Source organism: Crinia signifera, chromosome 6 (assembly GCF_055691185.1).
Source record: "Crinia signifera chromosome 6, ASM5569118v1, whole genome shotgun sequence".
Taxonomy (NCBI): Eukaryota; Metazoa; Chordata; class Amphibia; order Anura; family Myobatrachidae; genus Crinia; species Crinia signifera.
Window position 1 is genome coordinate 103,950,276 of NC_139222.1, and position 24,685 is coordinate 103,974,960.

General features: G+C 45.2%; 1 protein-coding gene across 2 annotated transcripts in view; it reads right to left on the minus strand.

Moving 5' to 3' along the window:
• GMEB2 (glucocorticoid modulatory element binding protein 2) overlaps positions 1-23,329 on the minus strand; it is a 45,138-nt gene extending 21,809 nt beyond the window's left edge. The window contains exons 1-7 of one of the 2 annotated variants that reach the window (XM_083146675.1): positions 23,198-23,329; positions 13,331-13,487; positions 9,348-9,442; positions 8,862-8,998; positions 6,864-6,967; positions 5,402-5,559; positions 973-1,053 (exon numbers count right to left, since the gene is read on the minus strand). In XM_083146675.1, coding sequence (XP_083002801.1) covers positions 973-1,053; positions 5,402-5,559; positions 6,864-6,967; positions 8,862-8,998; positions 9,348-9,442; positions 13,331-13,383 — 628 coding nt within the window. In that variant the 5' untranslated portion in view covers positions 13,384-13,487; positions 23,198-23,329. Of the gene's footprint in view, positions 1-972; positions 1,066-5,401; positions 5,560-6,863; positions 6,968-8,861; positions 8,999-9,347; positions 9,443-13,330; positions 13,488-23,197 lie in introns of both variants that reach the window. The other variant, XM_083146674.1, reaches the window with a different exon arrangement.
• Positions 23,330-24,685: the final 1,356 nt, after the last annotated feature.

The following is a 24,685-nucleotide window of genomic DNA, read 5'->3' on the forward strand; positions in this document are numbered from 1 at the left end:
GTACCGATATTGTGCGTATACCCATGCGCTGAGAGCTCGCTCCTGGCTTTCCGAGCAGGGGGTGGAGAGGGGCATTGCGGCCTGATCAGGGTCATTACCATATGCCCACACCCTGCGTTTCATAAGCGTTCCCATGAAAACGCAGGGCGTGCATATGGAAATGCGGTCGTCAAGTGCGTGCGGGGGGGGGGGGGGGGGAGACAGCTGACTTAACCGGATGTCAGCTTCCCGCCCATGTCCCTGCTTTTTTTCCGCTCATATGTACGAGTGGTCTAGACCGCTCGTGCATGGGCGAGCACTTTCCACATCATTCGATGGTCGGCAACCATCGAATGATGGGGGAGGTTCCCACAGGCATGCGAATGGATGTTCACATAAAACATCAGTTCGTGATCTGAATAAGGCCCTCAATGTAGTGATATGCCTAATTCAGTCAAAGCAGTAATTTGTATGTTATATTACTATTAAATATATTTATTGTTTTGCCACGATTCTCCTGAGGAGATCGTAGATCATGTTGTTGCTGTTGTTTTTTACCCTCCAGTAATTTAAAAAACCCTGCAATACAAGTATTGTTCACATGGTGTAGGTTTATTGACAAAGACAAAGAGGGAGATGTAGTATACTTGCACAGATTATGCTGGTATAGTACTTCCTGCTTTGCCTCTTTACTGAGGCAAAGCAGGAAGCAGCAGCAACAACAACACGCATTAACATCTCGTTTGCTGGAGTCCTACATGGAGGAGAAGCATAACAAGCACTGTGATAACACTTCCCTCCCATATTCATAATTCTACCCCCCCACCCCCACCCCTTCAATGTCTACACAAGCCTCATAAAAATATTATAGTGAGTGCTGTGTAAAAAAATCTCTCTTCTCCAAATAAAAAACCACCCTCTCTCAACATTCCTTGGACACATCAGCACTCTAGAGCAACTTTCAATTCCCTGACCATGAATGGCCAAGCTCACCTCCAACAGTGTTACTCCACTCTCCAGAACTGTCACATGTTTCAATAGTGATAGTTGTCGGGTTCCCATTCACTGTAAAATCTAGGAAAGAAACTGTGACAGCCAGCTGAACATTTGCCTATGCGATAACCAAGTTATAATACAATGCTTTCTACATTACTTTAAACTTCTTTAAAAAAAAAAAAAAAAAAAAAAATGCACAAATTTATTTTTTCAAATGAATATTTTAGAAAATATTGTGAGCAATGCAAATATTTTTTTTTTAAGGGTACTTGTTTCCTAGCACGGCCACAACGATTTAGATCGTTGTGGTCGGAAGATAAAAAATCGGATCGATCGCATCGCATGCGATTTGGTCGCATGCGATGCGACCGATCCGACCGACCGATTTTTCACCCGATTTTTTTTTTTTTTCACCCGATTTTTCTTAATTGCCCCCCCAAATGTTACTAAGTGGGCTAGACCCCACGATAGACGTCAACCCGAAGCGTGGCGAGCGCAGCGAGCCCGCGAGGGGCGGCGGTGCGCGTCCTCCGACCTTTTCATTCCCCTACTATCCACGTCGGCGTGGAGTTGAGAATATATAGTGTGGCGAGCGCAGCGAGCCACCGAGCCCGAAGCGTGGCGAGCGCAGCGAGCCCCGCGAGGGGACGCGTATACCTGTGAAGTTATACGCGTCCCCTCGCGGGGCTCGCTGCGCTCGCCACGCTTCGGGCTCGGTGGCTCGCTGCGCTCGCCACACTATATATTCTCAACTCCACGCCGACGTGGATAGTAGGGGAATGAAAAGGTCGGAGGACGCGTACCGCCGCCGCTCGCCACGCTTCGGGTTGACGTCTATCGTGGGGTCATGGCGGGCACATAAAAAATGTGAAATGGGTCATATTGGCCCATTTCACCTTTTTTATCATTCCATCTAATCTTGTGCCATTATAATGGCACAAGACCGACGCGATCCTCCCGATTTCAATGTTAAAAGATTTTTTAACATTGAAGTCTATGGAAAAATCGGGTGAATCGGTCGGTCGCATCGCGGCCGATTTTAATTGGTCGCGACCGACCGATTGACCCGATTTCTGTCATTCAAAGGGAAAAAATTGTAAAAAATCGGCCACATCGTGAGGATCGTGTCCCTTAATTAAGAGCCACGATCACTCACGATTGTGGCCGTTCTAGGAAACAAGTACCTTTTTAAGTATTGTAATACGTCAGAGCAAACATAACAATCATATGATAGCAAATACCCTATTTTTAGCTATTGGCAGAACCATCAATATATATGTAAATAGGAACAATACATTTAGAAACAGCGTTATGTGCTTGAGTGGACTCATTTTTCTAGGGTAGCGTGCAATGTAAGAGGGTACACTGAAAAGATTGTAGTAAGGGTGACTGAATAATTGTGGTGTTCAGAAATGTCCTGTGTCACGGAGGTCATCATAGAATTAGAAAAAATCCAGAGATGGGCAACAAAGCTTATTAGGGGAATGGAGAATTTAAGCAATTTGGGACTATTTACATTGGAAAAGAGACGTTTAAGGGGGGACATGCTCAACATGTACAAGTATATCCAATATAAGGGACTGTCACACACCCTTTTTTCAACAAGAAAGGAATCTAGGACGCAAGGGCATGAGTATAGATTAGAAGAAAAAAGATTTTGTTCAGCTAGAAGAAAAAATTTATTTACGGTCAGAACAGTCAAACTTTGGAACTCTCTTCCTGGAGAGGTGGTGTCGGCAGATACATTAAATACGTTCAAAATAAGGTTGGACAAACACTTATTGGTTAATAACATCCATGGGTACAAATAAGAAATATAATCTTTACAAGTCAGTTCAATAACAACTAGGTTGAACTAGATGGACGCAAGTCTTTTTTCAGCCTTACCTACTATGTAACTATGTAAGGTAATATGGTACATTGGGTCTAATTCATGTGCGCTTGCAGTGAGGATTTAATCATGTGATTGACTGGAAGGGACCGTTTGGGGGAGACAACGGGGAGTGGCAGCAAAAATGCAATTGTGTCATGGCCATTTTGGGGCATGTATCTGCCTTCAGCTGCAATCATATACGCTTAGAAACATAGCCGTAGTTCTATGCTCACAGTTGATGTTCCTTGTTCTATCTTCTATTTTATCATTTTGCATTTCATAAGATTTGAGGGACTAGCAAAGAAGAACATTCTTTGGATCCTGCACAGAATAAAGCACACTATTATTATCAGGAAAGTCACTGGAGTTCTTCTTTGGCAACAGGATGTGGAGAGGTTTGATTTTCCGAATGAGACTTTTGGTGGAAGTTTGTCGAGGAAAGCCAATTACTGAACTTTGCACACTTGATCCCAAAATTTGTCAGCTAATTTTTTGTATTTTCAAATAAAGTATTTGAAAGGCTCAGTGGTCAATTCTGCACCATCAGCTCTTAAAAGAGCTTCAGGATATGTTTCTCACACTCCCAAGAGGTCCGAACAAACACGTTTTCAGCATCAAGATAAAAATGGTCACTTGCAGAGCTCTAATGGGCCCTACACACATAGCGATGTACGTAGGGCTTCCTAGCTCTGCAAAGTCGGCTCAGCTACAGCCCTGTCGCTCAGCACACAGAGCTGACAGCCCCCACACACACAGCGCAAGCTGTCAGTGCTGTGTACTGAACGAGCTGACAGTATTCTCCTGTGGAGAACACTGGAGATCACCGACCACACATCTCGGACAGATGATGTCTCAGCTACACACACCCACCAATGTAGGGGCATTTTCTAAGCGACTGCCAAACTTAGCAAAGTTGTATAGGAAATGCCTTCATATCAGCATGTGTTTAGGGGGCATTAGAGTTACCACATAGATAAGATCTAGAGATGTCCTTGTCCTATTATGCTGACATGAAGCCGATCTGAAGTCCAGGGACCAAAAGAGACGAGTTGGCTATTATTTTTGCAAACATATTGACATAAATGTTAAGAAGGGACATGGCAAGCAAAGCTTTAAAGGGTGCTTTCACATTCTTATGTGGGTTCTTATGGCAGAAGGATCATCCAATGCCGTCACTAGTATGGTGAGTATGTTTCCCAAATGCAGGGGTACCAGGCATGGGACTCATGTACTGTAATTTTGTAGTAGAGAGGTTTAGTCTTCAAGTGTTGGTAAGACATTATTGTGAAAATTGACTGGTGAAGTGTAAAAAAAATACTGCAGTAAAATATAAAACATATCTGAGCTAGGGCTATGATAGGTGAGGGAAGCATTTCCTCAATGCACGCCAGATTTCCTGTTACCTAAACTTCTCAAAAAAACTGAAAAGGTTGTCAAGAGGTGTAATGACTTTACATTTACATATCAAATTAAATCATCAGGGTACAGAAAGTTTGGTACTCTTTACCTAGCACGGCACCCATCGCGACCATCGCGACCATCGCATGCACTAAAAAACGGGTGCGATGCGATGCCCGCGATTTCCCATAGGGACCAATGTTAAAAATCAGATTGGTCGCGATTTTAGTGTTAAAAGTCAGATTGGTCGCGATTTTTACATAGGAATCAATGTTAAATGGGCCACAGAGCCCTAATAGTCCCCCTGAAGTGTGAAATGGCCCCCACAATTTTTAACGCCACCCCACGATCAACGTGAACCCGAAGCGTGGCGAGCGCAGCGGTACGCGTCCTCCGACCTTTTCATACCCCCACTATCCACGTCGGCGTGGAGTTGAGAATAGAATAGTGTGGCGAGCGCAGCGAGCCACCGTGCCCGAAGCGTGGCGAGCGCAGCGAGCCCCGCGAGGGGACGCGGATACCTTCACAGGTAAACGCGTCCCCTCGCGGGCTTCACAGGTGTCCGCGTCGCCACGGACACCTGTGAAGCCCGTGAGGGGACGCGTATAACTGTGAAGGTATCCGCGTCCCCTCGCCACGCTTCGGGCTCGGTGGCTCGCTGCGCTCGCCACACTATTCTATTCTCAACTCCACGCCGACGTGGATAGTGGGGGTATGAAAAGGTCGGAGGACGCGTACCGCCGCCCCTCCCGGGCTCGCTGCGCTCGCCACGCTTCGGGTTCACGTTGATCGTGGGGTGGCGTTAAAAATTGTGGGGGCCATTTCACACTTCAGGGGGACTATTAGGGCTCTGTGGCCCATTTAACATTGTTTCCTATGTAAAAATCGCGGGCATTGAGCCAATTAACGCTAAAATCGCGACCAATCTGACTTTTAACATTGATCCCTATGGGAAAATCGCGGGCATCGCGTCGCACCCGTTTTTGATTTACCCGCGATTTTTTACCCCCGACGCGCGCGATTGTAATCGCGGGCGCCGTGCTAGGTAAAGAGTACCGAAAGTTTACTTGTATATTTGTTCATTTCCCAAGAAGTATATTTATAATGGAGGAAAATGTAGACCAGGTTCTTTAAGCACACAGGAGCATCACTTACTGTCACTTGATGTAGTTGTAATAGGAATGTACTCGGTGGACACTTGGCTACAAAGTGACATACGGCCTCCTGTCACGTCAATCTTGGTGCTTCGGCAAGTGTTGGAGCAGACTTTAGTGTGCTGGTAAAAGTCCAGCTCCCCAGAATCCATTATTTTCCTGATGTAAGAAGGAGATAGAGCATTAATGCAAGCAGCTTTGTGTGATGCATCTGAGGACCAATATAATGAGACACTAATTCCGTGTGTAAGTGAAGGGGAAAAGAACTATGGGCACGATTCAGACACGATTCCACGGCAGCCGATTGGCGATACACTGCAAATGCATACGGTTTGTAGTACGAATGCGCGAGGCCATCGTGTGATGATATCCTGCAACTATTTGTATAAGTGCGCCGTTCACAAGATGAATGACAGGAAGTAGGTGTCTGGGGGTGTAAACCGGATCAGGATATATATGGATTGTTTTTGTACACTTAATTAAGTGTAAGTGTTTTTCTTATTTGAACTTTCAGCAAACCCCAAGTGCTAATTATACTGATGAACTTCTTCTTTCTTGTGATCTGTACGTGATAGATATATATATTATATATATCTGTACTGTTACTGTTACCTACACACACAATCCAAATATAATTCCTAGTATACACAAGTATACCTGGCCAAATAAAGCCGTTTCTGATTCTTACCTGCTACTGGAGAGCAGCTCAGCCTGCCTGTCTACAGAAGCACTCCAAATCTACGCCATAACCCATTTTGCAAGGATGGTACTAATGTAGCAGCAATTGTATGCTATTGGACAAAAATGATGCCACACAAGTGGGAATCCCTATGTTCATATTAGTTTCTGCCAATGCAAGAAATACATAACAACCTACCCAGGGGGCACTGTATTTAAAGCTGTTTTGTCAAGCTGAAGCAAAGAAAAGGTGGAGGGGGGGGGGGGGGGGGGGGGTCAGACCAACATGTGTATACAATAAAGGTGTAAAAGAACAGTGTGCAGTGCAATTATATAATAAACAATTTAATAATAAAAATTATTAGCCGTGCCACCTCTCTAAAGCTGGAAAATAATTCAGGTACCCTATTTTTCTAGTGGAGCCGCCAAATTCCTCAGGGGACACTTTTGAAATGGACACTTCCCCCATCCACATGCCGTAGATACAAGGTGACTATAAATAAGGGCCGATGCACACTTTCATGCAGTTTTATATTATTTTCACTGTATAGCAATTTTTATTATTAAATTGTGTATTATTATTATTCAATTGCACTGCACACTGTTCTTTCAGCGCAGCTAAACCCTTTCACCTTTGTAGTTTCTGCCAATATTAACATAATCACAATTGCAAACAGCAAAAGACAGCAAAAGCAATAGCAAATACAATCACATCTGAATTAAACCCAGTGTCCTTCCTAAAGTATATTCAGTACTGGCCATTTAAAAAGCCATGATGTACTGACCTAAGCATGACACCATTCATTCGGATTGCTCTCTTCCAGTCCTTCAGGGTGGATTTACCGGCCAGGTGAACAAACTCTTTTGGACTTATTATATGCTCATTGTACTGCAAACAGAGGGAAAGTACATATATTATATATAGTAGACATACATAAAGTGTAGTTTCCAATACAATAATATGCACTATATTATATTACATTATACAGCACTAACTTCCTTGTCTGTGCATACAGGGTATACATTACTAGACGTTTTCCAATGATTTTTTTGCAACATACTTGATTTTGCTGAATATATACTATGTCGTTATGGCTACCAGTCACATTATTCTGTTACTACTGTCTAATATCCCTAGTAACAAGTGAAAATTTCATACACCCCTTAGGCAGTCATACCACCTTGTTTATGCTCTCATGATGCCCACATACTCTCCTCACTCAGGAGACACCTTCACAAAATAAAAGTGCATCTAGGTATCTTCATGTTGAGGTAAAAAGAGCCGAATGAGCACACAATATGCCCCTTCAGCTTTCTTTACCTCAGTTCATTATAGCAAATATTATTCCTAAAACTGTAGTTTGGCTAGCGCTCATTTATTGCCTAAATAAATGGTGACATTTGGCAAATTAAAAATTAAATCATTAAAAGGCGATGACAATTTAATATCTGCTGCAAAATTCAAGAGTTTTTACAATATGAGAACAGTGGAACCCCAATCTTATGTATTTATTATTTACAGTTTCTTATATAGCGCAGCAGACCAATCTTCAAAACAATACCACATTAGCAATACTCTTGGAAACTATGGGGGTTATTCTGGTTCACTCCTTCTGGCAAATTCCTTCTCAAATGGACAAAACCATGTGCACTGCAGGTGGGGTAGATGTTACTTGTTCAGAGAGAGTTAGATTTGGGTGGGGTTTTTCTTCAAAGTGAGATCTATATTGCAGTGCAAAAATAAAGCAGTCAGTATTTTCCCTGCCCAGAAACACAATAACTTACCCAAATCTAATTCTCTCTGCACATTTTACATCTGCCCCCTGCAGTGTACATGGTTTTGTCCATTTAAGAAGGAATTTGCCTATGTGCTCCAGTATGAATATTCCATATTAATTGCTATATATATGCCCCCCGCCCTCAAATTCTGCCCATTAGCATCTGTTCCTCTGTTAATGCTGCCACCTCATTCTGCAAATCATGGGAAGTTTGCGAAAATGGAGATGGCCTTTGTCAATAAAATGGATTTTAGCTCATACTAAGGCCCACTTATTTCTCTGATAGTTCTGAGTAATGTGAAAGACAAAAAGTACCATTGCTTGCTTCAGGAAGATTGACATCTACTAACAAACTTAGGGCCCCCACAGACTAGAACGATTTTTTGGCCGGTTGTCCAATTTCCGACCGATTTTTACCGATAAATCATCAATAATCGGCCGATTATCGGTAAAAATTGGCCGATATATCAGACAATTGGTTGGAAATCAGACAATCGGCCAAACAATCGTTCTAGTGTGTGGGGGCCTTTAGTAGTTACAAAATCGAGCTTGTTGCCTGAGAGCAAGGTTTGTGTTCATTGTGGTGGAGCCTGGGGGCAATGGCTCATATTTAGAATTACAAGGTTAATGACCACATAAAAGAAAATGTGTCTGTGTAATTATGTAACAGAGTGTTTGTTTCAATGTATGTCCATTTTATATACTGTTGTCTGTGTGCAGTTTTTGTGTGGTTAGAATGTTGTTTTTGGTTTTCTTATACAAAAATAACGCACCCTTTACAGTAAATTATTATATGCCGTAAAGGACTTCTGTTTTTATATGCTCATATAAGTGCTGATTGAGTTCAACTTTCCTTCTAATTTGCTGTAAGTAATAAGTTATCCCAGGATATTTATGGAGTACAGACATAATCTGAGGGGACACACACACAAGTTATATATAGTACAGTATAATGATATCCTATATGGCACTAGGAGATTCAGGATAGTCATCAGATGTCCTCACCTGCACACACTTGACATTGATACCAGGGCAAACAAACTTCCTCCAAATCAAGTTGGCCTTGCTCTCTCCACAGGTAATGGGATAAGCAATCTCTGCCTCCATTGTCTCCTCATCCCCATCCCCCTCTTCCATCTTCACTTCTCATGAAATATAATGGAAAAGAAAAAGAATTCTAGTTATACCTGAAAGTTTCTGAACAAAGAAAGCCTTGGAAGATATTGCTTTTTTAATCAGAATTACTAGATTCAATGAAACTACTACATGTAATAGAGTAGCTGGAGCCTAGGAGTTTGCTCCTTGTTTATACAATAAGTAGCACTACATTACCCACAGGCCAGGAAATGGAACTACATTCAGTAAAATATTAAAGAGGAAGATTATTTTAGATTTAGCAAATGTAACTACAATAAGAATCCTGTGGACACATATTGAATGGTTTTCCATTTGGGAGGAATGGGGCTAGGGGTGGTAAGCCTCGTCACATACCTAACACAGCTTCTTTCAGCTCATTCGATGCACTAAAGGCAGCTGCTGCTGCAGCGGCCATATTCTCAGACTCCATGGCTTCTTCTGCAAGGCTCCTACACACAAAGGACATCAAAGGTTAAAATACATCTGGTTATGTACAGGGTTTCTGCTACAAAAATGCGTAAATGGTCATAGGTTTGTCTTAGAAGTCATCCTGAATGGAATACTTCATACAAATATCTTTTTTTTTTTGAGGTGCAGTGTGAAAGCGCCAGAATACCCGTGTTAAGCAACACGGCTTTTCAACCCTGGTCTTTACCAGGGTTGAACACGGCTCTAACATGTGTTTCCATGCGGTCTGAAAGCCCCCTACCCGTGTTTATCCGACACTGCTGTTATTAAACGCTGCTATTGGAGGATTCCTCTGTCTCCCTTGATGAGGTCAGCAGTCAGAGGCCGGAAAAACAAGCACCAGACTGCAGCTGCGGAGCATGGGACAGAGGCACCATGCCAGCCTGCATTCCCACATTCCTGCATTACAGCAATATGTCTTCAATCTGGTCAGACAAAAAGGTGAGGGAATTGCGAAAAAAGACTGAAAAGTCAATTTTTAATGACACCCATAGGTTTTGCAGGCCGGACACAGGTCCAGTGTGAAAGCAACCAACCCCGGGAATACCCAGGTTGAACTGCAGTGTGAAAGGGTTATAAAAATAGTGAGACACGAGTCGCCGCAAGGATGAACCTGTGTTCAAAATGCAGGGTTGGACACGGGTTTGTGGTCTGAAAGCAGTATAAATGAGACAAGCCCATTAGGTCTTTAAGCATCCCATGCCAAATTGTACAAAATATTATATATTTATTGTGTTGAAAAGCACTTAAGGGCCCTACACACTGAGAGATTTGTGCCAGAGATTCATAAAGGGAGATTCAGCATGAGAGATTTCAAATCTCTCACAACTTCAGGGAAATAAAAAAATAAAAAATATATTAAAAATGAATGGGTTGGAGTGTCATCTTCTTTGTCTATAGTAGATAAATAAATAAAGTATGTAATGAGCCAGTCCTGGTTTCTCGAATACCAGGAAAAAACAAATAAGGTCCACCTATATTCAAGAAATCAGCGCCGGGTTATTGGACTGAGCCTGGTTCCCTAAATATGGTGGGAAAAAGTGAGTGGGGTCCCCTGTATTTTAGGGACCAGCACAAGGCTATTGTGCTGGCCCTGGTTCCCAAAATACGGGGGCAAAATGACTGGGGGTCCCCCATATTTTGGGGACAAGCACCAAGCTCCACTAACAGAGGGTGTAATGCCATAGCCAGGGGACACGCTTGGCGGGGTCCCGTCGCCAAAGCATTACCCATCAAAACTAGTCAGCCCAGGCTGGGTGTTTTTGGGGAGGTGCGACAGCCCAAATAAAGGAATCTCCCCTCTCCAGGGCACCCTAGGCCTGGGCTGAAGCCTGGGGCTATCCCCCGTACCCTGGGCGGTGGGTTCAGGGTTGATAGCTGCTTTAAACAGTAATATTGTCCTTTACAGTAGGACTACAGGTCCCAGCAAGCCTGCCTCACATGCTGGTACTTGGGAGAACCACAAGTACCAGCATGTGGGGCATTAAAGACCCACTGCTACCTATAGCGCCCTGTAAAAGAAATATTAAAATAAAAATGAGTTTTAAAATATTTTATTAAATATTTTTTTATCTGGTTCTTCTTTCTTTACCGGAGGGGAGGCTTTTAAGCTCTTTTGCATGCCGCGGGTAAGGGGTGGGGTTCAGGAGGCACTGCAGTATTGCATCGGCCCGCTACAATAACATGCGGACGATGTGCAGGGCCTTCTGAGCGAGTGCTATGAATTTACCAACAGGGACTTTCTTAAACGGTGCCAGATTTGGAGCCGCACTTTTGCATCGCTGTGTGGGCTACGCACACACACACACACATCGATATTCAGCCCACGCGCCCACAAAATATCAGACATTCAACTGAATGATTGATAGATCGACCAGTGTGTACCCAGCTTAAGATCTATAGCCAACCCCTGCAGAAATCCAGGGGTTTCATGCAATAAGTATTTGTGAAAATGATGGCTTGGTGGGTAAACACTTTGCAATTTCAGGACAGGTTGATCTAAAAGGTTTGAACTACCTATTCAGATCTGCATGGGTCCCCAAGTTTAACAAACCTAAAAGGTTTAAGTGGTAATTCGCAACAGAAAATAATAATAAAAGTCCTGCTCTAGAATCTCTGCAGTGTTCTATGGCCAGCAGCTCCCAGCTGGAGGTGTTTGAGGCCAGCCCCATGTATATGTCTAGGAAGCAGGTCCTGCTGTTGCCATGACAAATCCGGGGGAAGCAGATTGGTTCAGCCAGTTCAGCAGCTTCCCAGCAGCTTACATCTACTGAGATGGCATTTAAGGACAGCATTAAACCACAGACCTTCTAAACAATAGCAGGTGACTAGCAAAGGTAATAAACTGAGGAACTATACCTAAAAAAGTCAAGTGCAATGAGATTTATCACTGTATTTATCATAATGGTAATAGGAACAATAAAACACAGAAACATATGCAATAATGAAAAGAGGATGTCACTTCTCCCTCTAATCCTCTACCAGTGGTGTCACAAGTGTCTATCCTTTTGATCCCATTTTATTATCACACTAACTACCAATGGTCATTGGGTTAATAAATTCATGTCAACTATGCATGTACATGCAATTTGATTATATATCTATATATCATGTCAAGTATAACATATTATGGAACAAGAAAAGTACAGGACTGCAGGAAGCGCAATTTTGCCTGAGCAATCACCATGTTAAACACTTGCTTACCACCAAAAAGGGTGAGTTGATATAATTGACAGATTATCCAAATCACATTGCACACTATTGTGACACCTCCCCCCCCCCCCCCCCCCCCCAGAATACCCATATGGAGATTTCCTAATCATTCAGAAGAAATAGAGAGCACTGGAACACAGTTCCAACCCTTCCTCCTCTACTTGACTTAAGGAGGCCCATTAGAAAATAAGTGGGAAAAGATGATGTTTTATAAATTATTGGTACTTGTGTACTTTCACGGCTCCCACGATGTGCATCGTACAGAGAAAAATCGCATCACATGCGATCTGATGCGATGAGATGTAATTTTTCAACCGAAATTATGGACATGAGTTGACATCATGTAAAATGCACCCCAAATGTCATTTTTCACACTGTACCACCCCCACTATCAACGCCAACCCGAAGCGTGGCGAGCGCAGCGAGCCCGCGAGGGGCGGCGGTACGCGTCCTATGACCTTTTCATACCCCCACTATCTACGTCGGCGTGGAGTTGAGAATAGAAAGTGTGGCGAGCACAGCGAGCCACCGAGCCCGAAGCGTTGCGAGCGAAGCGAGCCCCGCGAGGGTACACAGATACCTGTGAAGCCCGCGAGGGGACACGGATACCTGTGAAGGTATCCGCGTCCCCTCGCCAAGCTTCGGGCTCGGTGGCTCGCCACACTTTCTATTCTCAACTCCACGCCAACGTGGATAGTGGGGGTATTAAAAGGTCGTAGGACGTGTACCGCTGCGCTCGCCATGTTTCGGGTTGGCATTGATAGTGGGGGTGGTACAGTGTGAAAATTGACATTTGGGGTGCATTTTACATGATGTCAACTCATGTCCATAATTTCTGTGAAAAATGACATTGCATCGCATCAGATCGCATGCGATGCGATTGCATGCGATTTAATCAAAAATGCATAAAAATACGGGAAAATCGCATCGCATGCCACTACATATGGTATGCGATGGGAGCCGTGAAAGTACACAAGTACCATATTAATTTAGCGCCAGCCTCTCACATTTCCATAATGGCTGTCATTTATGTCTAGACTAGAACATTTTTTTTTTTTTAAAGCAGGACATGTGGTTATTATTCTAAAATTAATTAACATTTCCTAATTCTAGACCAGTGGGAATGTTACATGTAGATTTAGTAGCAGAATTCATACCTGTTGGTGGTCACAAGAACCGCTTTCACCCCTTCAACACCACTGCCATCCATAATATTATCAGGTGTGGTCACAACCACCACCTCTTCCACGTGCACGCTGACTCTGGTGTGGCCATGGCTGCCCCGAGTCAATGGGCTGCAAGACCCACAGAGTACTGCAAGAGAGGAAATACATTTACACCACAGACTCTTTGGAGAACATCATTTTTGTGTCTACAAAAGTGGCCATCTTTTTACATGCGACAATATTAAATTGTTGGCAGGCGCAAGTCACTGGGTGAACTATTCACGCTGGTTGCAGTCATATAGACGGAATTAGCTGCATAAACCATTCATCTCTGCATCAGGCCCCAAAGCCATTTTAGAAAAATTGAAACTATTGTGTTCTCAACCTTCTTTACTTTAAGCCGCCCATACACGCTGCAATTCTGTCTGTACTTTTTGTTCTAGATTGTATCGCATCTAGTACAAAAAGCATGCTATGTGTTAAAGCAGTGTGCTTTTTGTACTAGATGTGATGCAGTACAAAAAGAATGGGCTGCACAGACTTTATGTGCTGCGCAATGTGCGCAGGAGTGTGCATTGCACCCATGAATCACAGTGTGTACAGGCACACAGTCCCCCTTGTACACATGGGGATATAGGTGCTGGCGATAGGTCGGCAGACAATAAAACTCTGTACCCATTAAATGGCTTTTTATTTTAAAAATACACACCAGTGCAGCTATGCATGCTAGGATGAGCCTGGACGCATCTCAAGATATTTCAGTTCAACAAGTGGCATAAATGGTGTCTTTTCCAGAAGCATTTTACACCAGCCATTCCATGAAGGTGATTTGTAACATAGGAATTTAGCTCACAGGCTAAGTGCCCGTCAGATATTTAAATTAATTTTCACAACAAGTCCTGAGGCTGCACTTATCACAGATTTCTGCTCCTTTGCACCTGGCACAAAAGAAGCTGCTTGGGTGCCGGGATTCCGACAATCTTTTCTCAGATGGATCGGAATCCCAGCTGTCAGTAGCCCGACAGTCAGAATCCCAACTTACATGGGCCATTTAGAGGGAGAATAGAATAGCGTGGCGAGCGCAGCAAGCCTGCAAGGTGCTTGAATGCGCTCGTCCAAGTCGGGCTCCTGACAGTCGAGATTCCGATGTTGGAGAAACGAACATCGCAATCCCAACTGTCGCAGGGTTATACCATACCTCAGCTCTGTACGTGTCTCAAATAGTGGCCCTCGAGGGCAATGAATAGGACTGACACAGAGGGCGGGACGTATTAAGGTAAAAATGTGGTAAAACCCCTGTTTTTGTGGGTTTTACCGCATTTTCAAATGTACCAAAACCCGCCAGCCCAGTCTTCGCTGGGCAGGGTATCACCACCCAAAGGCCTATGGGCTTCTGTCGCAACCCGCCGCAGATGCCGTCCCCCCTCCCCCTGGCTTTACCTTACTCCAGGTCCTCCTGGAACTGGAAGGTAAACTCCTCCTCCCCTAGCAATGCAGCCGGACGTCCTTCCGGCTGCAGGGGGAGGAGGAGGCGGCGCCGGGGACAGTCTGCTTAGGCTTCCCAGCGTGAGGGGAGGAGGGATGCAATAATTGAATCGCCCCTCTATTTTGGACGATGTGAATAGTGCTGGGAGGGAGCTCCCCAAGCAATTTAAATCAGTGCACTGCTAGGTCAGGTAAGGCCGGTGTTAAGTTGCAGGTTTTTCGGTACTTATGTAGTATCTGGGCGCCCGATTTTTTGATTGTATGCCTTAAGTTAAGGCATACAATCAGATGCGATGCGATGCGATATCGCATCGCATACGACCATATCGGATGCGATGACCCGATTTTTCCATAGGATTCAATGTTAAAATGGACTGAGTCCATTTTAACATGGAATTCAATGGGAAAAAGGGGTCCTTTTCATACCCCTACTATCCAAGTGGGCATGGAGTTGGATATAAACCTGTGGCGAGCGTAGCGAGCCACCGAGCCCGAAGCGTGGCGAGCGTAGCGAGCCCCGCGAGGGGACACAGAATACCGTCACCTCGCGGGGCTCGCTTCGCTCGCCGCACTTCGGGCTCGGTGGCTCGCTACAGGGTTATATCCAACTCCATGCCCACTTGGATAGTAGGGGTATGAAAAGGACCCCTTTTTCCCATTGAATTCTATGTTAAAATGGACTCAGACCATTTTAACATTGAATCCTATGGAAAAATCGGGTCCATCGCATCGCATCCGATTTGGTCACATGCGATGCGATGTGCCCGATTTCTAAATCGGGCGCCCAGATACTACATAAGTACCGGTTTTTCTCATACCAAATTCTATTTATCTTCACTTGTGACTTTATATGCATTTACAACCAATTCCTGTGCTGTTGAGGTCTAGGACAGTGTCTCTAGTACACTTTGAGTGGTGCTTCACTGCAATTCAATTACAAAGTACATAAAATGCAGAACAGACTGTATGCTACACCTCTTGGAGTGGCTCAATTGTATCGGGCATCTTGTATGGTATATTGAGGCTAGGGGGGTGATTCTAATCACCATGCTCCCCTGCATGTTTGTTATGTGACGAGCAGCTGCTTGGGGTGAACGGTTGCAGCAAACTGCTTGTTCGTCGTCTCAATCGCAACTACGGTAGCAGTGTGGGTGGGGCATTGGGCGGCAGCAACATGCTGCGCCCATCATTTCATGGGCGTTCCCATGAAAACGCTGGGTATTCCCATGTAAATGGGCCGGTGACACGGATGCAGGGGGGTGGGCAGCTGACATCAGCTGCCCGCCTGCTTCCCATACCAGCCAACCACTGATGTAAGAGGATTTTTCCCCAAGGCAGCCGCAAGCAAACGGATGTGTACCCGTAAAAATATCCCTTCGTAAGGCAGGATTCCATTTTGAATGGCAGGAGGTGGCGGCTACCTGCTCGCTGGGCTCAGAACACTCGCAGTCCAGCGAGCAGGATTGAATCAGGCCCATTGGGGCCTATAGCAAACTCTGAAAACAGCCCCATACCATTATCTCTCCTCTATCGAACTTCACAGTTGGCCAACGCAGTCAGACAAGCAGGATCTCCCGGCATCTGCCAAACCCAGACTGGCTCATCTGGCTGCCAAACAGAGAAGCACAATTTGTCACTTCACAGAATGTTTCCGCTGCTACACAGTCAAGTGTAAATGTGACCATACACTGCTGTGATGTCTCGCAGCAGTGTATGGACACCAGACAGCCCGCGAGTCCCGGCGGCAGGGATGCATGTGATCCCTGCTTCCTGCCTGCCTCGCTGCCAGGAGGAACGGATGGTCGGACGGCCTGCCGGTCCAACCACCTGGTCGGGTCCGATGCGCACGGGACCGCGCATCAGACCTGACGGCATGTCAGGGAGGGACGATTTGGTCCGATTTAACTGGCCGATTGGACACAATCGGCCAAAATCGCCTCAGTGTATGGGCACCTTTAGTGTGCTCTACACCAGTGGTTCTCAACCTCAGTCCTCAGGACCCCCACACAGTTCATGTTTTCCAAGTCTCCTATGCATTTTTAAAATGTGATAGTTGGTGATACAGAAGGGCAGCTGCTGGTGACCTGGAAAATGTGCACTGTGTGGGGGTCCTGAGGACCGGGGTTGAGAACCACTGCTCTACACCACTGGATCCGATGCTTGGCATCCAATAATGGGGCAGATGTATGATGGTGGCTATAACATTTTTAAAATAATGGGTCCCGCTTCTCCTGCATAACGTGGATACCCGTTATGGGCAAATGTATTAAACCCCCCCCCCCCCCCCAGCCGATGAGGAGAGCCATTATGGCCAGCTTTAACGGCTCTCCTTATCAGCTCCCCAGGCAGCCCTGCGCATGCGCACTTGTGCTTTCCCTCTGGCCGCCTCTAATAGGCATCCTCGAGATCTTGCTTTTATCACGAGATCTCCAGAGCAGCCCGGAGCCTGCAGCAGGGCTAGCGTTGTCCCCGCACTGGGGGATAGGACAACACTAGCCCGCCCTGAGCTGGCGAAAGCGGTCGGGGCTATTTAACACCTGGGCGGCTGTTAATACATCACCCCGGCCGCTAATCACTGGGGGGGATTGCAGGGGACAGCCTCGCAGAGCATAACTCGGCGGGCTGCCACTAGCGTACGTTAGTATTGCATTAGGAAAAACGTAACCTTCCCCCCCATTTCACTAGTGTTAAGTGCATTTCTGCACTTAACGCTGGTTAATATATCTGCCCCTATATCACTTACAGTTGACCGTGGAATATCCAACAGAGATGACATTTCATGAACTTCTTATTGCAAAGATGGCATCCTATCAAAAAGTACCACTCAAAGTCACTGAGCTCTTCAGAACAACCTATTTTATATCACAAAATGGAGACTGCATGGCTAGGCCCTTGATTTTTTAGATACCCATGGCAACGGGCCTGATTGAAACACCAGAAATCAATCATTGTCCATATAGTATAAGTAACTGCAAATAAATATAGTGTATATTCGCATATATCAAAGCTACTAAGCTAAGAGCTGTTCAAAGCCCAGAATAGGTTGCTTGGTTATAATAGCATATATTAAACAGTTTGGCATCAGATACAGAAACTGTTCTTCCACAAGTATATGAGGGACCTGGCTATCTGATGGGATGCGGTCATTTGGTCTACTACAGCATGATGGTCGACAGTCAATAGGGCAACACCATTAGGTCAACATGGTTCTAGGTCGAAAGGTCATTAGTTCGACAGTCAAAAGATCAAAATGGGGTTTTTCATAGTTTTTTGAGCCAACATGTGCCGACAGGCAGTATTTCATGTTCTACCATCCGGACGTGGTGGGAGAATAAAATAGTGTGCCGAGCGTAGTGAGGAAAAAAACGAGTGGAAAAAAACCATGTCGACCCATGGTTTGACTGTCGACCTAGACATTGTCGAACGAATGACCTGTCAAACTAACGACCTTTCGACCTATAACCATGTCGACCTAATGACTGTCGACCATCATGCTGTAGACCATTGGTTCCCAACCTTGGTCCTCAAGTACCCCCAACAGTGCACATTTTCCAGGTCTCCACACAGAATCACAGGCAAAATAATTAGCTCCACCAGTGGATCTTTTAAAATGTGTCTGAATAATGAGTGCACCTGCCAGGTGACCTGGAAAACGTGCACGGTTAGGGGTACTTGAGGACCAGGGTTGGGAACCACTGCTGTAGCCCAAATAATCCCAACCCCTATCTGATGGGGTGTGGTTCAGTTGGTCACCAGCAAGTTGTTAGACAGTCATTAGGCCGACACCATTATGTCGACATGCATTTAGGCCGACAGGTGTCTAGGTCAACATGCAGGAAGGTTGACATGGGTTAGATCAACATGGTCATTAGGTCGACATGGTGTTTTTCTATGAAAAATGTATCTCAATGAACAAGATGCACCAAGTCATAAATGACAGAGGCAAAATGTGACTGCATGTACAGCTGGGAAAGGAAGTCGGCAGGAGCATGCATCATTATCGTTTGTACATGCCGGCCGATATGCACAATAATATTGCTAACAATATGATCGTGCATATCTTCTATCTTAACCGCGTAGTGCAGGGCTGGGCAACACCGGCCCTCCAGATGTTGATGAACTACACATCCCAGCATGCCTTGCATCAGTTTCAGCATGGCCACATAGCAAAACTAATGCAAAGCATCCTGGGATGTGTAGTTCATTAACATCTGGAGGGCCGGTGTTGGCCAGCCCTGGCGTAGTGTGTACAAGGCTTTACAGCTCTACTATTTTCTAGTAAATATTTTGATTTTACAAATAGTTATATCTTCATGATACAAGTTGTTTCCATTCAAATAGTTGTCAAATATTTGACAACAAGCAAGTGATATAGGGAATACCATCTATGCAGTTTCTTAGTAGTGCAGCCAGGACACGTGGTCATAAAAATCATTAGGTTTTCTTAGTATTGAGGCCAGGTGGTGTTGCCATGAAACACCAATGATTACAATAGGTTCTATATACATATATATATATATATATATATATATATATATATATATATATATATATATATATATATATATATATATCCACTGAAATCATAGCTTCGGCACTGCTTCTATTCACAGGCGTCACAAAGTGGTATCAGCAGATCCCTTGTGTCACCCTCAGAGGGAGCGATACCAAAATGTTGGCTCTTCCGCAGTGACAGGAGTCAGGAGCTGCAGTTTGATATTATCCTGCAGAAACCAGCTCCCCACTGTAAAAGGTGGTGGAATTGGTTCCGGTTGCGCGGAAACCCCTCTTCTTGGCAAGTGGTTTAAATTAGGACAATAGCAATGGTAGATAATATGACATTGATTACTAGAGCTGCCACCATATAGTGCATTTTAGGAGCAGAGCTGCTGCACATGCACTGCCTAGAGGTAGCAGCTTCTTCTACCAAGTTATGTGTGTTGATCGGAGTCCTCGATTGGTGCATTGGACCAGAGAGTAGCTACTAGGAATATGAGACAGAAACCTTACCATTAGGTGGGAGAACATGTGCTTAGAAATTGCAGTACTGGTTTTATTGTTTGCGTATTAATTATGGTCATTTTAATATTTTCCTGACCACTTATTTATATTTCATTGTTTGATACAGCCTTTGCTATTGACCTTCTATAGTGTTAAATGTTAATACTGTTTTCCATACAGTATCCAGTGTATAAAAAGTTCAATGTTTACATGAATGTCCAGGGTCATTCTACCATTCCCCCAGACTCCCCCTCTTACTCCAAAGTACTGCGGAGTAGGAGATTGTGAGCCCAATTCAGACATGAGTGCGCAGCAGCTAATGTTTGGAGCCCTGCGGACACCACATCGCCAGAGTGAAATCCCGTCCTGTGCAAGCCTGCGATTCGCTGCAAACCATCGAAAGATTTATCCAGTCTGTGCATAGCCCAGGACTTACTTGGCGGCTGCGAAAGAAGCGGGCTGATTGGGTCAGAGCTGCTGTCACACGGCATACATTCAAATGCCTTGGCACGCCTGCCTAGGACACTCCCAGAAAATGGCAAATGACCACCCCTAAATGGCAACTTCTGGTCAATCAACTTGCAAACGGCCAGCGATCAACAAAGCAGCAGGATGTTATCACAGGCTGGCTTCGCTCATGCCTACTACGGGCCATAAATATATAGTCAATCGATAATCGCCCAGCCGAAAAATTTGTAGCTGTGTGATCAGATCAGAATTACAGTAAGACCTGTATTTGGAAACTCTCTCTACTGGTGAGTGCAAGTGTAGGGACCGCTTGCCACTGGTGAGCGCAAGTGTAGGGACTTGTAGAGAAATGGGGTCCGTGATGACAGGTGCAGGCTATAATGTTTTGATACAAATATGAACAAGAGACCCATGTTTATTGGCTTGACACACAGATTTGCAATATATGATTGTTCGCACTTACAGCAGATCTTTCAGTTTTGTAGATATTTGGAAATGTTTAGATTCACCCCCTTCCTAGTAACAGCTTCTTAATAAAAGCTGGTATCCAGTAAGCATTAGAATTCCAGCACTTAAATGATAAATCCCAAAGATACCCAAAACTGGTACTTTATTTATTACTCATCATCCTTCGAACAGACCCTTTCCAAGGCTTTCCAGACTTTCTTCTTAAGCCATATGTGAGGGTGTGGATCAGTTGGTCACCAGCAAGTTGTTAGACAGCCATTAGGTCAACATGTGTCTAGGTCAACATGCAGGAAGGTTGACATGAGTCTAGGTCTACAAGATCATAAGGTCGACATGGTCATTAGGTTGACATGGGTAAGGTCGACAGTGAAAAAGTCAACTTTTTACCCTTATGTCGACACAGTCAACATAAACACTAAAACGTACCACCGCATCTCTTTGCATGGCTCGCCATGATTCGGGCACAGTGCCTCGCTACGATCAGCACACTCTTATATTCTCCCACCATGACCTAGTGGATGGTAGGGCATGAAATACCACTTGTCAACACATGTCGGAAAACAGTAAAAAAAAACAAAAAAACAACAACATGTCGACCTAATGAACCTGTCGACCTAACCAATGTCAACCTACTTGGTGGTGACCCAATGACTGTATCCCATATGTAAGCGGTAGTTTGTCTAAACTAGTTTGACTTATAACCCTTTCACACTAGGCTGAACTTAGGACTGACATAGGTAGTCTTCTGTGTGGAAGTGCAACCTGGCTGAAGCTAAAAGAATGCGACAAGATGGTTTACCAGCACTTAAAGGAAATGTTGTCTCCAAGCAACAGCAAAGGGAAGTCCCAGCAATGACCATGTCCAGCCTGCAATGTGAATTCTGTTTAAAGCAGCTAAACACAGCTTGAAACAGTGTACAAATAATCCAGGTTGGATCAGGGTTATTGGTGTAAGAAAGGGGTATCAGTGGCATAGCGTGTATCTGCATCTGCTTCAAACTTACCAGATTTGTGAACAATGGTGGTCTAGAGGTGCATACACACTGTCCAATTTTTTTTACCAATTTCGTTGAAAGACATTTCCCTTGAACCAAATGTCCTTGACGAAAGATGTTGACGACAGACAAAAGATCTAGCTACAGTTTATAGGCTCTTTTTGAAAGATATCCAAATTGAACTGCATGCACAGTTGATTAACAATCTTGATGAACAAGCGGCGCATCATCATTCATTGTTCGTCTGTCGTCAATATCTTTCCTCAACGTTTTTCGTCCAGGACACTGGGTTTCAACAAAATTGGTCAAAAAAATTGTACTGTGTGCACCATTAGACTTTGCCTAATCCCCCCTTACCTTTTCTGCCATTATTTATAACAAAATGTTGCCTTCATAACATGATATATTTACAACTAACCACAAGGTTTGGCCATAAGAGAGAGAAAAAAGGAGTTAGAGAGAGATATCTTGTTACCTTATAACTCAGCGCACATACTAAGTATGCCAGGCTACAACTAATCGCAGCCCCATGTATGTTTATGCTGTGCACCAGCATACATACAGTACACACGTGTCAGTCTATGCCAAGACCAGGTTGAAAGCTAATGGTGCACACACACTTGTGCAATGTTATGCGATATTGCGCTGCAATTTTCCTTAAAGCTCCCCATGTGATAAATTGCATCTCAAGTGCTTTTTTTGCATTTGATGTGCATACAATCATGGGATAAATCATGGGGGTATATACACTGGCAGATCACACATCACATTACATGGGTTTAAAAACCACATGCAATGCGATAAATATTATGTGCAGCAATATCTTGTGATCAAGCGATCCATGCGATTTATCAAAATCGCCATATTGTACCCTATACCTCACAAGTGCATGGGCTGCAGAAGTGTGGCTAAGTGTATAGATAGATAGACTAGTAACACTAAATAAGGTAATTACATGAAACTAACGTGGTGCATAAAGGAAGGGGTGGTGAAGGCAGTTGGGGGAGGGTAATACTTTTCATAAAAGGGTCAGACATAGCAAACTTTCTTGAACCTATACTGGGGGGGAAAGAAAAACTATGTAGCAGGCAGCATATATATACGTAACCCATGCGTGTGACTCTATAACGTGCTGCGGCTGTCCGGTGGGGGCAGCAGGAAGCAGCATGTACCCCGGCTGCCACTCACACAACAATAAGATGGGGAGGCAGTCGGGGTGCACAGGGCCAGGAGCGGCCGGCAGCACGAAGCAGCCAGGCCCAGCAGTTCACCAGCCCGTCGTTGCTGTGCGAAGGTGACGCTTATAACGCGGCCTCGTACGCTCCCTCCTCCCCCCGGCGCCGCCGTGAGCACGGCCCGCCGTCACGTCCTGACGCTCCGCAGGGACCCGGTGCGTGATGAGGAGGAGGGGGGCGGCCTCCCCGCCGTGTGCGGCACTCACCTTCTGCCCCCGGCTCCGGTGCTTCGGGACCGATGGCTCCCGGGGAATCCCCGTCGGTTATTGGGCACGCGGGTGGGTGAAGTAAGAAGGCCGCGCGCGCTCATGTGCCCGGAGAGAGGGAGGGGGGCGGGGTGGGGCTGTGCGCGCTCACGTTGTCTCCCAATATGGCGATGATGGGAACCGAGTGCGCATGCGTGGGTAAAAGGCAGCCATCCGATTCCCCCCGATGCCTTGGAGTGTTGCTGGGCTGTCTGCTGCTCGCTGCCGTCCTAATTAAACCTACATTATGTGATACCTGAGCCTTGCATAGAACATCGCACTGGGTGCTCATATTAAAAATGTACTGCCAGTAAAAGGCACTCACATATTCATTAGCTATTTTCTCTAGTACAAATATGAAATATCTCTTGATTAAAAAAAAGCTTGTGTCTGCGACTGTGTACATTCGTGTGCAGTTAGCGTAGTCAGTTAGCGTTACGCAGTTAGCCAGTTAGCGTAGTCAGTCAGCGTTGTGTCAGTGCTTATTACATTGTGTGAACCATTGACCATTTTTAACCTGCCTGACATGACAGGTGTGAATGTGTTCCTGAAACACCCCCACTATCCACGTCAGCCCGAAGCGTGGCGGGCGGATGTGGTACGTGTCCTCCCAACCTGTTCATACCCCCACTATCTCTATTAGCATGGAGTTGATGTTATGAAGTGTGGCAAGTGGATGCGTAAAACAAGCCCAAAGCATGGCGAGCACGCGGGGATAACTTGATGTGTATTCCACGTCCCCTGCGCTCGCCATGCTTTGGGTTCGTTCGCCATGCCTCGGGCCCGGTGGCTCACTGCGCTCGACACACTTTATTAAATCAACTCCACGTGGATAGTGGGGGTATGAACAGGTCGGGAGCACACGTACCGCGTCCCCTCATGGGGCGGACTGCGCTCACTACACTTTGGGCTGACGTGGAGCCCCTTTTGTGCATGACCTACCGAACCCCTATCCCTGGCCGTCTCCCTGAAGCAGACACGGGCAGGGTTGCCATACCCTGCCGCACAAATTACTAAGACTCATAAACGTATGAAATGCTGGTGCGTCTGAGGCAGATGGATCACCTTTCTGCCAGCGTCCGCCAGTGCAGGGGATCTGGCAGTTACCAGCACTGTGTGAGAAACGCTCACTAGGCTTGCCGGGGACAGAGCTGCAGCTTGCAGGGACAGTACGGTGACTACACTACCTGACGGGGACACTACGCTGACTACGCAGGGCTGCCACTGGGAAACTACGCTAGGCTGCTTTTGGGCTATGCTGACAGTGTAGCGTGCCGACGGGAAACTACACAAGTACCAAAATAAAAATGACCCATTTGTCACTTATCAGGCTTCCGGCTTGGACTATCAGTGCAGTTGTTTGCTTATGAAAACTCTTATAGGTAATGGTGTAACAATGCAGGACTTTCCAGAGCAGGCCATAGGGAAGTAAAGGTGTCCATACAGGTC